Source organism: Chlorocebus sabaeus, chromosome 17 (genome assembly GCF_047675955.1).
Source record: "Chlorocebus sabaeus isolate Y175 chromosome 17, mChlSab1.0.hap1, whole genome shotgun sequence".
In the NCBI taxonomy this organism is placed as follows: Eukaryota; Metazoa; Chordata; class Mammalia; order Primates; family Cercopithecidae; genus Chlorocebus; species Chlorocebus sabaeus.
Genome location: NC_132920.1, coordinates 29,673,079 through 29,688,006, shown reverse-complemented (window position 1 = coordinate 29,688,006; position 14,928 = coordinate 29,673,079). Strand labels below are relative to the sequence as shown.

The 14,928-nt window shown below is 46.6% G+C and overlaps 1 protein-coding gene and 1 long non-coding RNA gene across 2 annotated transcripts; one reads left to right on the top strand and one right to left on the bottom strand.

Moving 5' to 3' along the window:
* Positions 1-3,591: 3,591 nt before the first annotated feature.
* Positions 3,592-7,139, bottom strand: LOC140708564 (patr class I histocompatibility antigen, A-126 alpha chain-like). Its single transcript, XM_073005786.1, is given in 10 exon segments — positions 3,592-4,012; positions 4,167-4,214; positions 4,356-4,388; positions 4,834-4,950; positions 5,055-5,330; positions 5,927-6,202; positions 6,446-6,715; positions 6,846-6,912; positions 6,914-7,100; positions 7,102-7,139. Coding segments are annotated over 10 exon segments (1,317 nt in total). The 3' UTR covers positions 3,592-4,007.
* Positions 7,140-7,488: 349 nt separating this feature from the next.
* On the top strand, positions 7,489-14,239 carry LOC140708854 (uncharacterized). Its single transcript, XR_012089093.1, has 2 exons — positions 7,489-8,417; positions 9,638-14,239. It is a non-coding gene; the product is annotated as an uncharacterized lncRNA (long non-coding RNA).
* The last annotated feature ends 689 nt before the right edge of the window (positions 14,240-14,928 follow it).

The following is a 14,928-nucleotide window of genomic DNA, read 5'->3' as shown; positions in this document are numbered from 1 at the left end:
AGTGCAAAATCACCCTGGTGGTGAATATAAGGGATGAGACATGGAGCCACACCTGCTTCGACTTTTTGGTTTTTGGACCCACGTATTCTTCCTTCTGAACACACAGAACCATAGAGACGTGTTGGATTCAATGCATGTACCACATCCTGAAAGATGGCCCCCATTCCTCAGAGGGTTTCATCTAGGCTGGTACTGAGTTGTGCCTGTAGAGACTTGTCCATGACTGTGTGGCTGGCAGCCCCTGGGAGGTGCAGGTGTTAATATGACCAGGGGCTTCCATGGTCAGGGCCCACGCTTCATCCCCTTCCCTCTGAGGTGGGTCCCGTTGGCAGATAATGTACTGAAATTCTGAGCCAGGGGATCAGGAATGCAGATAGTGGTGCTGGCTGAGTGTCTGAACGCAGAGAGGAAAATCACACCACATCGAATAGGTGCCTATCCCTGTGAGGATGAACCCCTAGCCCTTCCAGGATAGATGGGGCACAAGGTGTTCAACTTGTCACTTAGGGGCTAGTCAGTTACCTGAAGAAACAGTGCCCTTTGGGGCCCATCATTGGTCTGTAATGCTCATAAGCAGAGTATTCAGAGGAAGCAGCAGCTAGACGGTCTTTGGTAAGGGGGAGTCAGTGCTGCTGGACCCACTTGTAGCCTCATTTCTGCCACTGTGTTTATCCACTTATCAGTGCTTCCTGTCAGACCTGGGCTGATCTGTGATGCCGGCTGGCTAACTTCAATTTATCTTCAATTTGTTTGGTGATTCAGGGCCACATCAGGGCTGGGTGTTTTCTGTGGGTGTTAACATGGAATTAAGGCTCAACCCACATGGACCATTTTCATCTCATGATAGATCCCGCTGGGCCTGTCCCATCTATGCCTCTGTGGGTCACATACAAGCCAATACACACGGGCACTTGGATTCACAGGTTGCTTGGTGTCCCATGATCAAGCATTTTATCTTATTAGGGTCAGGAACATGCTAAAAGTTGCTTCTAACAGGGAGCATGTTTCTCTGCTGTGGATTCCATGGCCTTATTCCAGATCACAGGCCCTGCATTCTGACTCTCCCACTGATGCTTGGTTCAGCTCCATCCTGCATCTTTCCCCACACCCCATCCTGCATCTTTCCCCACACCGCCACCTCCAGCACCAGGGGTCTGAGGGATGGTGACTGACTGCACCACAGCCTGGGTCTGCTGCAGTGTCTTTTCCTGCCCAGGCCCCACTCAAAGCTGGCCTCCTCCTATATCACCCAGAGTGTGGGCCAAAGCAATATACTTAGATGTGGAATGTGGTGTTGACAGAACCCAGAGAGGCTCACCAGACAGTGTGCTGCGTCCTTCCTTCTGGTGAGGATACAAGATGCAAGTGTGTCGTCTACTTTGGAGGGGAGAGCCCTGCATGCCCCTAACCACTGGACTCATAACACTTCACTGCAGTGTCCTCTCTTGAAGCTCTGTAAGGTTAATCTTCACCTTCCATAGGGCACATGTTTTGCCAAGGAATTCAGTGTACTTTCCTCCGCTTGCTCTTCCATCCTGATCTATGTGATATTGCCAATGAAATGAGCAGATTTAGTATTCTGTGATATGTCTGATTTGTCCAGGTCTCTTAAGGTGATATTTACAGAAGGTTGAGGAGTTAAGGTAGCCCTGAGGCAAGCTATCAATAAATGTATTATAAATCCCATGTGAATGTGAATCATTCCATATCCATTTTCTAAATGGAATGGGAAGGAATGCACTCACCAAATCCACAGCTGCTTGCCATGTGCCTGAGGCCTTATTAATCTCCCCAAGCAGTGATATCCAGCCAGCATGGCAGCTGCAATCAGGACTCCTACTTGGTCAACTCTGGAGAAATTCCATTCATGCTTTATCAGGCTTCTTCAGGGACAGATTGCTGAATTGTGTGGAGATAATAGGCAATCCAACACCCCCACCCTGCCCATCCTTCAGCTCTGAAATGGCGGTGCTACCCCTACAATATCTGCAGTACCCACCACAAGTCCTACCTGGGGCACAATATTGCTTTTGGCTTGGCTGGGATGAGGGAAGTTTTAGAGGATTCCCTTTGGGCTTCAGCACAATGAGAGCCCTTACTCTCCAGACTAGGGACGCAGTGTGGGGGTGACCAAAGTTGCCAGTGCATGAAGGCCAATTATGCATGTGGGGAATGGGGAGATAACCAGGACTGGGTTTATGGACCCAGTGGTCCCACTGTGGGCCATAGTGTGTCCAGGTTTATTTCCTGGCCTCCTTAAGCCCCACTGTGGATTCTGAATCTGAAGCTTGGCTGAAGTCTAGGAATTGAGACTGGGATCATGACTTTGTATTTGGTCAAACACCCTCGGCCTCCTGCTCAATTCTTACACTCTCATCATAGATATGAAGCAGTGCCCTCGCTGGCCGCCCATCTGTTCTGACCCTGGGACACCACCTTTTATTAACCTTCCCTACAACTCCTTGAGGGCAGAGCCCCCTTGGCTGCTACTCTGGGTTCTCAGAGTAACAGTGGCCTCTATCTTTTGCAGGTCACTGAAAAGGAGAATTCCTAAAGCATTCACTCCTGATCCTGAGGGAGGTGGGTGCACCCACTCCAGGTCGCAGGTCCGCCACAGAGAAGCAAAAATTTCTCACATTCAAAACTGTCCTGGGCCACATTCAGCCCACGAGCCGCGGGTTGGACAAGCTTGTATCTAGAATGTATGTACCATAACGCCAGAAATTTTTCTGTTTTTACTTTAATGATGCTTTCTAAATGCAAAAGCAGTCAAATCCCTAGCAGACAACAAATGTCAGTGGAATGAATGATCACTGTAGAGCACCTCCCTATTCTAAAGTCAATATTTTTATTAATGTAGCCTCAGGGCAAATGCTGTTTCATGGCAGCTAAAGAACAACATCATTTCACGTGGACATCGATGACACCAGTGCTTTTCTCACCAGGGCTGCTTGTGCGTCCTCCCTTCCTCCCTCTCTCCTCCCACACCAACCCTCCTGCACACTGCAGCATGCAACCATATTTTTCTCTTCGGGAACAATAACCCTAGCCTTATGGGTACAATTTTCCAACCACATATGAATCTAAATTAGAATCTGCTTTATACATCCATAAGTTTGGATTGGAGCCAGCGCTAGGATTACTACAACTCAGGGCAGGAAGATGAGTAGGACAGCAGAAGACGAGCTCCAACAGAAGGTTACCTGTGATGAGAAACTAGGGGACCCATCCTCTCTGCAAATTTCAGAATCTGGTTCCTTTAAAACGATTGGAGACAAGATGGAAAATACAATCCAGGAAAGAGCCCTGGGGGGAGGGCAAGATCTGGACAGGTCTGAAAACTTGTCTCTTGATACCAAGAGGAGATTTGTATGCAGTGACTGCCCTAGGTGACATCCAACTCCCTGTGATCACAGGTCTTGGTGGGACAAGGTTCTACTGAAGGGCCAAGGACAATGAAAGAGCAAAGATGACCCAGCCAAGCAGTGACCACAAAAAGCCTGTGGTGGCCGGAACACAAACTGGGCACAGCCCCATCTATTCTCCTCCCCTGCAACAAATCAGCATAAGAAACACATGGACTCTGGAAGGTTCCCATGTCTTCCATTTATTTTGTCTCTCAAATTTTAGGAATCTTCTCCTTTAATTAATTAATCAACCTCTCATGGTAAGAATTTGAAAAAGTAAATTTATACTCAGGTTCTAATTTTAATAGGGAAGGAAGAAGTTACAGCTCAGTGCAAAATGAAGCTGAGATAGAGATAAAGACATCCCAGCCCAACCTCTCTGGAACAGGAAAGATAAATGGGGAGGGAACACAGGTCAGCGTGGGGAAGAGGTTCATGGTGGACATGGGGGTGGGGTGTTCTCCCCCAACTCCTCACATTATGCCTACAGGAACACAGACACATTCAGGTGCCTTTGCAGAAAGGAAGTCAGGGTTCTTCGAGTCACAAAGAGAAGGCATGAACAAATCTTGCCACTCAGTCCCACACAAGGCGGCTGTCTCACACTATAGAAAAAATATTCATGAACAAATTCATATCTGTCACAGTGAGGAGTGACACTTTAAACAGCCCATCACATGCTCAAAGAAATCCCATAGCACAGCTGCGTCCACTGTTCCCCCCAACACCCCACACACATCAGGCCCCCCAGGGACTCACCTTTACAAGCCGTGAGAGACACATCAGAGCCCTGGGCACTGTCACTGCCTGGAGTAGAACAAAAACAGGACCTAGTCAGATCCCTCTGGAGATGTGACTAGAGGAAGAACTCTGGGCTGGGCGAGCTCCCCCATGGGCTCCCAACCACAATATCCCAAGGATCTCGGGGATCAGCCTCCTTCAACTTACTTTCAGCCTGAGAGTAGTTCCCTCCTTTTCTATCTGTGGGAAGAAAATGTCCTGTGAGATATAAAAAAGGAACCAGGGCCATAAGGTCCTAGCGGAATCTCCTAGTCTTGGACCCCAGAGAAATTTCCAGAAATGTGTGATTGTAGACCCAGGGCGGGATCAGGAAACATGAAGACAGCAGGTGTGGGTCCTGGACCGACTGCCCTCCTGAGGTCTGTCCTCAGCAGGGACCTTCCCTTGTGACTAGTGACTGCTGGGATCAGGTCCCATCACCACCATAATCGAGGTGATCCATCTGTCCTTCATTTTAACAGGTGCTTTACAAAAGAGTAGGTGCTGCCACACAGGGCCCAGGCTGGGTCGGCCCATGAGCGTGGATGGTGCTTCCCAGTAACCAGGCAGGGTACACTTCTACCTGGGGCTTGAAACCCTCAGTGAGACAAGAAATCTCAGACTCCACTCCTCACCCCTTCCTCACCTGAGCTCTTCCTCCTCCACATCACAGCAGCAACCACAGCTCCAGTGACCACAGCTCCAAGCAGAACCAGGCCAGCAATGATTCCCACGATGGGGATGGTGGACTGGGAAGATGGCTCTGGGAAAAGAGGGGAAAGTGAGGGGTCCTGACCCTGCTAAAGGTCTCTAGAGAGGCTCTGGCTTTCCCTAAGAGACATGACACCCCCTCATCTCCCTCTTTACCCCATCTCAGGGTGAGGGGCTCACGCAGACCCTCATGCTGCACATGACAGGTGTATCTCTGCTCCTTTCCAGAAGGCACCACCACAGCCGCCCACTTCTGGAAGGTTCCATCTCCTGCAGGCCTGGCCTCCACGAGCTCCGTGTCCTGACTTTGCTCCTCCCCATCCCGCTGCCAGGTCAGTGTGATCTCCGCAGGGTAGAAGCCCAGGGCCCAGCACCTCAGGGTGGCCTCATGGTCAGAGACAGGGTGGTGGGTCACATGTGTCTTGGGGGGCTCTGATGGGAAGAGTCAGAAAATTCAGTCATTTTGCATCTGTCATGGGACACTCCACCAGCACACATGTGGCTATCTTGAGAATGGACAGGACACCTGGGGTGGGGAAGGGAGCACAGAACCCAGACGCTATCCTGGACACAGGCACCTGGGAGAATCTCCTATTCCGTGGAAAATTCTATTCCCTGAGGAGGGAACAGTGACTTCTGGTCCTGACCTGAGTGGAGGCTGAGAGACTCCGAGGAGCTGGACTCAGACCCCCACACACACTGAGTGTGAAGCAGAGAACAGGGCCTGAGAGGAAAAGTCACGGGGCCCAAGGCTGCTGCCGGTGTCAAAGGGAACCCCTGATCAGTATTCGAGGGATCGTCTTCCCTTCATTCCCTCAGAGATTTTATCCTTAATTGTGTCAGAGAGCAGGGCGGACCCTCAGAGTCACCCTCTGGTACAGGATCTGGAAACCCAGGAGGATTCCTCTCCCTCGGGACCAGAGGGAGGGCGATATTCTAGTGTTGGTCCCATTTGTCTCCCCTCCTTGTGGGAGGCCAGCCTGGGCGATCTAGAGGTGATGGGGAAGGCTCCCCACTGCCCCTGGTACCCGCGCGCTGCAGGGTCTCCTTCCCGTTCTCCAGGTATCTGCGGAGCCACTCCAAGCACGTCCCCTCCAGGTAGCCTCTCCGTTGCTCCGCCACACGGGCCACCTCCCACTTGCGCTGGGTGTTCTGAGCCGCCATGTCCGCTGCCGTCCAGGAGCGCAGGTCCTCGTTCAGGGCGATGTAATCCCTGCCGTCGTAGGCGTACTGTTCATACCCGCGGAGGAGGCGCCCGTCGGGCCCCAGGTCGCAGCCATACATCTTCTGGACCGTGTGAGACCCTGGCCCCGCCCCCGCGGTCAGCCCCGCCCACCGAGCCCCGCGCCGCCCCGCCCAACCCGCGGGGATTTTGGCCTCAACTGAAAATGAAACCGGGTAAAGGCTCCTGGGGCTCTCCCGGGTCAAGGGTCTCGGGGTCCCGCGGCCTCGGGGCGGATCTGGGACCCGGAGACTCGGGGCGACGCGGACCGTCCGTGGGGGATGGGGTGGGGTCGTGACCTGCGCCCCGGGCTGGGGCCACTCACCCGCCTCGCTCTGGTTGTAGTAGCCGCGCAGGTTCTGCAGACCCACTCGGAAAGTCTGTGTCGCGGTCTTCATGATCCGTGTCTCCCGGTCCCAATACTCCGGCCCCTCCTGCTCCACCCACGGCGCCCGCGGCTCCATCCTCGGATTCGCGGCGTCACTGTCGAACCGCAGAAACTGCGTGTCGTCCACGTAGCCCACGGCGATGAAGCGGGGCTCCCCGCGGCCGGGCCGGGACGTGGAGGTGTAGAAATACCTCATGGAGTGAGAGCCTGGGGGCGAGGAGAGGCTGAAACCCGCCCGACCCTCCTCCCCGCGCGGCTCCCCGGGTCCTGCGCCCCCGCCGGGCGGGCTCCTCGCTGATCCCGGCAGAGGCCGTTTCCCTCCCGACCCCGCACTCACCCGCCCGGGTCTGGGTCAGGGCCAGGACCCCTGAGAGCACCAGGAGGAGGGTTCGGGGCGCCATGACCGCCATCCTCGGCGTCTGCGGAGAATCTGAGTCCTGGTGGGTGAGTGGAGACTTTAGAGCCGGGACCGCGGCGACGCTGATTGGCGTCTCTAGAAACCCGACACCCAATGGGAGTGAGAACGGGGTCCGCGTCGTGAGTATCCAGGAAGAAGGACACGACGCAGGTTGTGAGAAGAAGAGAAACTGCGGAGATGGGGAATCCCCAACGCTGGGACTCCCCAATCCATACACCGCTTTCTGGGCCTGAGACCCTGAGAGCCACACCTGGGGGCCTGAGACCCTGAGAGCCACACCTGGGGCCCTGGGACTTCGCCCTGACCCCGCTCCTCCTGTGCCAAGCGCTCTGTCTCAATGTCTCCCTAGTCTTGGTCCAGGAGCTGTCTGAGAAACCAGGGAGAACCCCTGGGCATGGGCCCCGTCACTCTCCCTTCACTTTTCATCCCGGAATCTCCATCCCTGAACTGGATTCCCTGCCTCCCACTCCTGACCTATCCCCTTGGACTCTTCTAGAAGAAAACTTACCCCGCGGAGCTTGGTGCCAGAGACTGAGCTTGCTCTGGGAATGAAGGTATAGAAACTTTTTTTTCTTTTTTTTTTCTTTTTTTTTAATCTGGAAAAGTTGCGCCTGAGTGCATGAGACAGAATAGAGACCAATTTGCTGTTTGTTTATTAAATATATTGGGTAGTAGAATCTTGGTAACCCCCGAATGATCAGGAATCTAATCGGTGAAAAATGTGACTTTGGCCCCTTGTTTTATAAATGTGTCCAAAAGCGTTACAACAGGACTCACAAAGCTCCTAAATTTCACTTTCGCGAACAATGTATCTATGACTCCCACTTGTCGTATTTTAAATTTACCATCACTCCATAGCTCTGAGTTTCTGTGTGAGTCCAGGATATTTCCTCAATACAAAGTAGCACACTGTGCTACTATATGTTGCAACCAGGAGCCAGTACAGACTATTCACCTCACAGTTGCAACTGTTCAATGCAGTCACAATGCCCCTCACCAGTGCTCATGCACTGCCTGTTTTTAGGAAGTATCCATTTCTAAGTGTTGTGTATATTTTACAGGAACACTTAGTATTTTTAAAACCCGATTAACATAAAAACAATTAGTTTTTAGGCAGACCCACATAAGGTAGTAAAGGCCAACTGCCAAGAACACCCTGCTAGGCTCTGTAGGTGGATATATTAAAATCCATAAAACAATGTATTTAAACCTAAGAATTCTGGTGCTTTCAAATTCTTTCCTCTGCTCCTTTTCCTCACCACCTGCTTCTCCGGCCCTTCCCTCAGTCCCTCTCATCCTTCAGACTCTCCTCTCCCCTTAGTCCCCACCACACTGTCACCTGTGAATTGTGACACTAGCACTGTCCCATGACCTGCTACATGACTGTTCTCTTCACAGTGGTCCTGCTCCTGTCAGAGTGTGTCATTTCTCCCCTTGAAACACTCCAGTGTCTCCACCTCGGTCTTGTGAAACTTCTGGAGTGTCAGGCAGGTGAGTATATGAAGGGATACCTGGTTCATCATGGGCACTAAATTAATTTTTGTTGACTTCATGAATGAAATATGAGTGTATTAAATTGCATCCCAGATAATTATAAAGTGTAAAACACTGAAAAGGTTCAGAAAGATTTTATGTTATGTAACTAGTGTGCATATCAATTCATCAATTCATTCATGCACTACCACCCCTGGCAAAACAACACCCATTTATCTACTTCTTGTTCCTTGGTCAGAAATCTGGGCAAGATGTGGAGAGAATCTCTGTTCTGGGCTTCCAAAAGCTGTGTTTTCATTTTGAATCCTCCTTCAGGTTTATAGAGAGGTGGCAGAATGCAGTTTCTTACAGTTGTAAGACTGAAGTCCCTGTTCCTTGCGGGCTATCAATATAGAGAACGGGGAGGGCTGCACTCAATTCCTGTTGTTCACCAGCAGCCCCTTCTTCTTCTTTTTTTTTTTTTTTTTTTTTTTTTTTGGCAGAGTCTCACTTTGTAGCCCAGGCTGGAGTGCAGTGGTACGATCTCAGCTCACTGCAAGCTCCACCTCCTTGGTTCATGCCATTCTCCTGTCTCAGCCTCCCAAGTAGCTGGAACTACAGGTGCCCACCACTACGCTTGGCTAATTTTTTTTTTTTTTTTTTGTATTTTTAGTAGAGACGGGGTTCACCGTGTTAGCCAGGAGGGCCTTGATCTCCTGACCTCTTGATCCGCCTGCCTCAGCCTCCCAAAGTACTGGGATTACAGGCGTGAACCACCACACCTGGCCCATAGCCCCTTCATTTTCAAAGCCCACGGTGGAGGAAACCCCTCATGCTGAATCCCTCTCACACTGCATTTCTCTATGCTCAGGAAGAACCCGGTCCTTTCAAGGGCTCACCCGATTAGGACAGTCCAAGCAGGAGTAACCCAGCCTAAAGTCAACTAATTGAGCCCCTTAATTATATCTGCTAAATCCCTTCACAGCAGCACCTACATTAGAGTTGGTTGAATCACTGGGGGAAGGTGAATGACCAGGAGCTGGCTGTTGGGGCCATCATAGAATCAGCCCAGCAAGGGCTGGATCTTCCTTTTCTGTTTAATTGCGACACATTTGGAAATTGAAGTTCAAGTAAAGTGATCATTGTGAACGATATTAAACTACAACCTCTTCGGCCATGGAAATTCTCCTTACCTTTTAAAACTAAGTTACATGTTTAATGTCTTATAATTACTTTAGGCCAGATGTGGTGGCTCACGCCTGCTATCCTAGCACTGTGGAAGGCAGAGGAAGGCAGATTTGTTGACTACAGAAGTTCAAGATCAGCCTGGGCAAAACCCCCATCTCTACAAGAAAATTAGAAAATTAGTCAGGCATGGCGGTTCATGCCTGTAATCCCAGCTACTCAGGAGGCTGAGATCAGAGGGTCGCTTGAGCCCAGGAGGTCGACACTGCAGTGCATGGTGATCATGCCACCAGACTCCAGCCTGGGTTACAGAGTGTGACCTTGTCTCAAAAATAATAATGATGATGATGATACATTTGGAGCAAATGTAATTTAACGTGTAATAATACATCCTGTCTTGTGAAAATGTATTGTTTATTTATGATTGCATAACAAATTATATAACAGTAAACTCAAAACAACAAATATTCATCATCTCCCACAGTTTCCAATGGTTAGGAATCCAGGAGAAGTTTCCCTGAGTGCTTCTGGCTCAGGACCTCTCACAAGGTTGCAGTCCAGTTGTCAGTCAAGGGCTGCATCATCTGAGGGCTTCACTGGGGCTGAGGATTCACAAGAAAGACAGATCAGTCACATGGCTGTTGGAAAAGGCCTAGTTCCTTGTTATCTAGTCCCAGAAGGCCTCAGTTCTCAGTCACATGGACCTTCCTGCAGGGCTGCTTATGGCACAGCAGCTGGATTCCCCCAGAGCTCATGATCCCAGAGACAGAGAGAGAGAAGGTAGAAGCTGCAGTGAGTTTTATGTTTTACACACAAAGTCACAAACTGCTATGTCAGCATTATTCTATAAGTTAGAAGTTATATTAGTCCATTCTCACACTGCTATAAAGAAATACCTGAGATTGGGTGATTTATAAAGGAAAGAGGTTTAACTGACTCACGGTTCTGCATTGCTGAGGAGCCTGCCCCAGGAAACTTAGAGTCACGGCAGAAGTGGAAGCAAACACGTCCTTCTTCACATGGTGGCAGGAGAGAGAAATGCAGAATGAAGCAGGGAAATGCCCCTTATAGAACCATCACATCTCATGAGAATTCCCTCAGTATCATGAGAACAGCATGGGGGAACTGTCCCCATGATCCAGTCATCTCCCATGTGGTCCCTCCCCCAACAGATAGGGATTACAATTCGAATGACAATTCAAGATGAGATTTGGGTGGGAACAGAGAGCCAAGCCATATCAGAAGTGCCTCATTAAGTCCAAGCCACACTCAAGCGAGGGAATTAAGCTGCATCTCTGGAAGGGAACAGTATCAAAGGCTTTGAATATATGTTAAAAGCAAAATTAAAACTATTGTTTCTGGTTTTTAAAAATCAAAGGCTTCTTTTATCTAATTATTTTTCATTAACTCTTTAAGCTTGTCTTTTAATTTTAAGTTCCAAGATACATGTGCAGGATGTGCAGGTTTGTTACATAGGTAAATGTGTACCATGGTGGTTTGCTGCACCTATCAACTCATCATCTAGGTATTAACCCTGGCATGCATTAGCTATTTTTGCTAATGATCCTCCCAACCACTACCCTCTCCCAACAGGCCCCAGTGTGTGTTGTTTCTTTCCCTGTGCCCATGTGTTCTCATTGCTCAGGTCCCAATTATAAACGAAAACATGTGTTTGGTTTTCTGTTCCTGTGTTAGTATGCTGAGGATAATGGCTTCCAGCTTCATCCATATCCCTGAAAAGGACTTGATCTCATTCCTTTTTGTGGCTGCATGATATTCTATGGTGTATATGTACCATATTTTCTTTATCAAGTCCATCATTGATGGGCATTTGGGTAGATTCCATGTTTTGCTATTGTGAATAGTGCTGCAGTGAATGTAAACATGCATATAACTTTATAATAGAATGATTTATATTCCTTTGGGTATACCCTGTATTGGGATTGCTGGGTCAAATGGTATTTCTGATTCTAAATCTTTGAGGAATCACCACACTGTCTTCCACAATGGATTAACCGAGTTACTTTTCCTCCAACAGTGTAAAAGCATTCCTATTTCTCTGCAACCTCGCCAGCATCTGTTGTTTCTTGACTTTTTAATAATTGCCATTCTGACTGGCATGAGATGGTATCTCATTTGTGGTTTTGATTTGCATTTCTGTAATGATCCGTGATGTTGACCTTTTTTTCATATTTTTGTTGGCCACATGTACATCTTCTTTTGAGAAGTGTCTGTTCAAGGCCTTTGTCCACTTTTTAATGAAGTTGTTTTTTTCATGTAAATTTGCTTAAGTTCTTTGTAGATTCTGAATATTAGACCTTTGTCAGATGAATAGATTGCACACATTTTCTCCCATTCCGTAGGATGTCTGTTTGCTCTGATGATAGTTTTTTTTTTTGCTGTGCAGAAGCTCTTTTGTTTAATTAGATCCCATTTGTCAATTTTTGCTTTTGTGGCAGATGCTTTTGGCGATCTCATCATAAAATCTTTGCCCATCCCTATGTCCGGAATGGTATTGCCTAGATTTTCTTCGAGGGTTTTTCTAGTTTTGGGTTTTACATTTAAGTCTTTAACCTATCTTGAGTTAACTTTTGTGTAAAATATAAGGAAGGGGTCCAGTTTCAATTTTCTGCATATGGCTAGTCAGTTCTCCCAGCATCATTTATTAAACAGGCAGTCCTTTCCCCGTTGCTTGTTTTTGTCAGGTTTGTTGAAGATCAAATGATTGTAGATGTGCAGTCTCTTTTCTGAGTTCTCTATTCTGTCCCATTGGTTTATGTGCCTGTTTTTGTAGCCTTGTAGTATAGTTTTAAGTCGGGTAGCCTGATGCCTCCAGCTTTTTCTTTTCTTTTTTTTTGCTTAGGATTCTTCTGGTCGTACAAGCTCTTTTTGGATCCATATGAATTTTAAAATAGTTTTTTTCTAATTCCATGATAAGCTTCTCTTTTTAAATTCATGATTAAAAGTTTGAGATATCACAGAGCTTTGGGTGCTGAGACAGAGTAAGGAAATACAACAATATCTCTGAGTTTTTCCTGCCAATACCATTGTTATTAAATAACAATGTTCTCTTCAATGAGTTAACACAATTGAGAACATAGAGTAACTAGATCAAATAGTTCCAAGACTTCAGTCCCTTAACACTAATGCCTTGAAAAGAAGTCTTTTTTTTGTCCCAGATGTCTCAAATTTAGTGGAAATATGCCCCAAGCACCTATTTTCTTATTGAAATATCATCTTCACTAAACATTTGCCTACACTTAAAAAAAAAAAACAAAAAACCCTGCTCTATGGAGTAGCTGTTCTTTTGTTTCTTTACTTCTCTAGTAAACTTGCATTCACTTAGAAAAAAATTGCCTAATCAAATTGCTTTTCACTTACAAAAATGTGAATATCATACTTTGGTCAGCCCGTCTAGCTTAACACGATGCCAGTAACTTCGGTTTGATGCTGTAGCCCGAAATTGTTAGCTCGAATTGAGAAACAAGCTTTTTTTCAATAACTGGCTATTCCGTAGGCGTTCTATAATAAACTTAACATCTTTTGTTGTGGTATTCAGCGAGATGTGATAGAAGTGATTTGGACACCACTATGATTCCATATAGCACTATATTATGTGCTTCCAATTTTTTTTTCTTTTTAGCAATCCTATTCTGTTTTCCATTCATATTTGCTATTCCATCACTGGGTATTCCTTCCTACTCTTTTCTTGTTTCATTTGTTTTGATGAATGATGTGCATTTCCAATTCTGTAAAAGTTTAATTCAGTTTTATGTGTGGTAAATTGTAACATCAAATCCTTTGCAAGATTGAATTACCTTGCACAGCAAATTGAACATTGTATAATTGAAAACCTAGAGAGATGCCAGTGAGCCAAGCATCAAATGGCCTATTTGTAGCCAAGGCCATTTTCATGGCATCCTGGTCCTCTCTGTCACGTGGCTCCTTACAGTTCTCTGTGGTTTTCTTCAAATGTAAGTAGTTCTTGTTAAGGATCCTTGTAGTGAACTTTGAAATTCTTTTCTCTTTCATTTCTATAAAAAACAGGTATATTTTAATTTGGAAAACTCTGTTTAGGAATTACAATCAAGTAACTGGTAGGGTGCCCAGCACTGGCGTAAAACACAGAACCTGTAAAGCTCACCTGGGCTGCTGCCCATTCACTTCCCCTACAAGGAGACTCCATCCTGAACCTGTGATTATGATACTTTTGTATTTCTTTAAAGATTTGTGCAGTAAGTATTTATGTATGCCCAAACCAAGTATCAGTTAGTTTTGCTGGTTTTTAAGCTTCCTGTACAGCAAATTCCTACTGCATTTATTTTCCCATGATGTACATTATGTATAGGAGTTATCTGTGGTGTGGGAGACTGTAATTCACTCATTTTTACTGCTGAAGGTTTACATTTTATGGTTATACCACAATTTCACTACTGTCCTATTGATGTATATGTGACTGATTCCACTATTTGCCATATACATTAGTGTGCATGTCTCCTGTGCACATAGGTAAGAAAGCCCCCCAGAGTGGATGATTAGGGATGGGTTAGTTGGATGATACGTTGTATGGACTTTAACCATACTAGATAATGATAATATGATTTCCAAAGTGATTGTGGCTACTTAAACTTTTACAATAAATGTGTAATACTTGATGATGTGTTCTGAAAATACTGCGTCGAAGGAATTGAGTTAAAAGTCACTGTCTTGGCAGTAGAATTACAGCAGGCATTTTCATTCAGACTCTGTTAATAACTTCCTGTTGTTTACTTGTTTCTTATATACAGTGGCATTATACTTTTGGCATATAGATTCAGAAAATGCTTACTTATAGCACAATCACATAGGGTTATTTTATATTTAGGAAAATTCCATAAGAAAAAGGAAAAAATGGAGGAAGGGAGGGAAAGAAGGAGGAATGGAAGGAAAAGTGAAAGAAGAAAAGAAGGAAGGGGAAAGGGAAGGAAAGGGGAGTGAGAAAGAGGGAGGGTGAGAGGTTGAATGGAAATAGAGAAGAAAAAGAGGGAGGGAGGGACAGAAGGAAGGAGAAAGGGAAGGAACAAAGGAGAGAAGAAACTAAAATAAAGAAAAGAATAGTTGTTGAGAAACTAGAAATCCTATATATGGCTAATATTACCAAAATGGGAGGAAATAAAACAGGTGTAGTTAACCTCCATAGAATCATGGACATATAAGAGGGCTTCATGAGTTATCTGTTGCTGTGTAACAAACTACCCCCAAATTTAGTGACTTGAAGCCACAAACACTGACAAACTCAAAAGTGTAATACAAATACCAGCAAATGGTGCCAATGCAGATAGAAGAAGTTGAATAAACAAAAGGA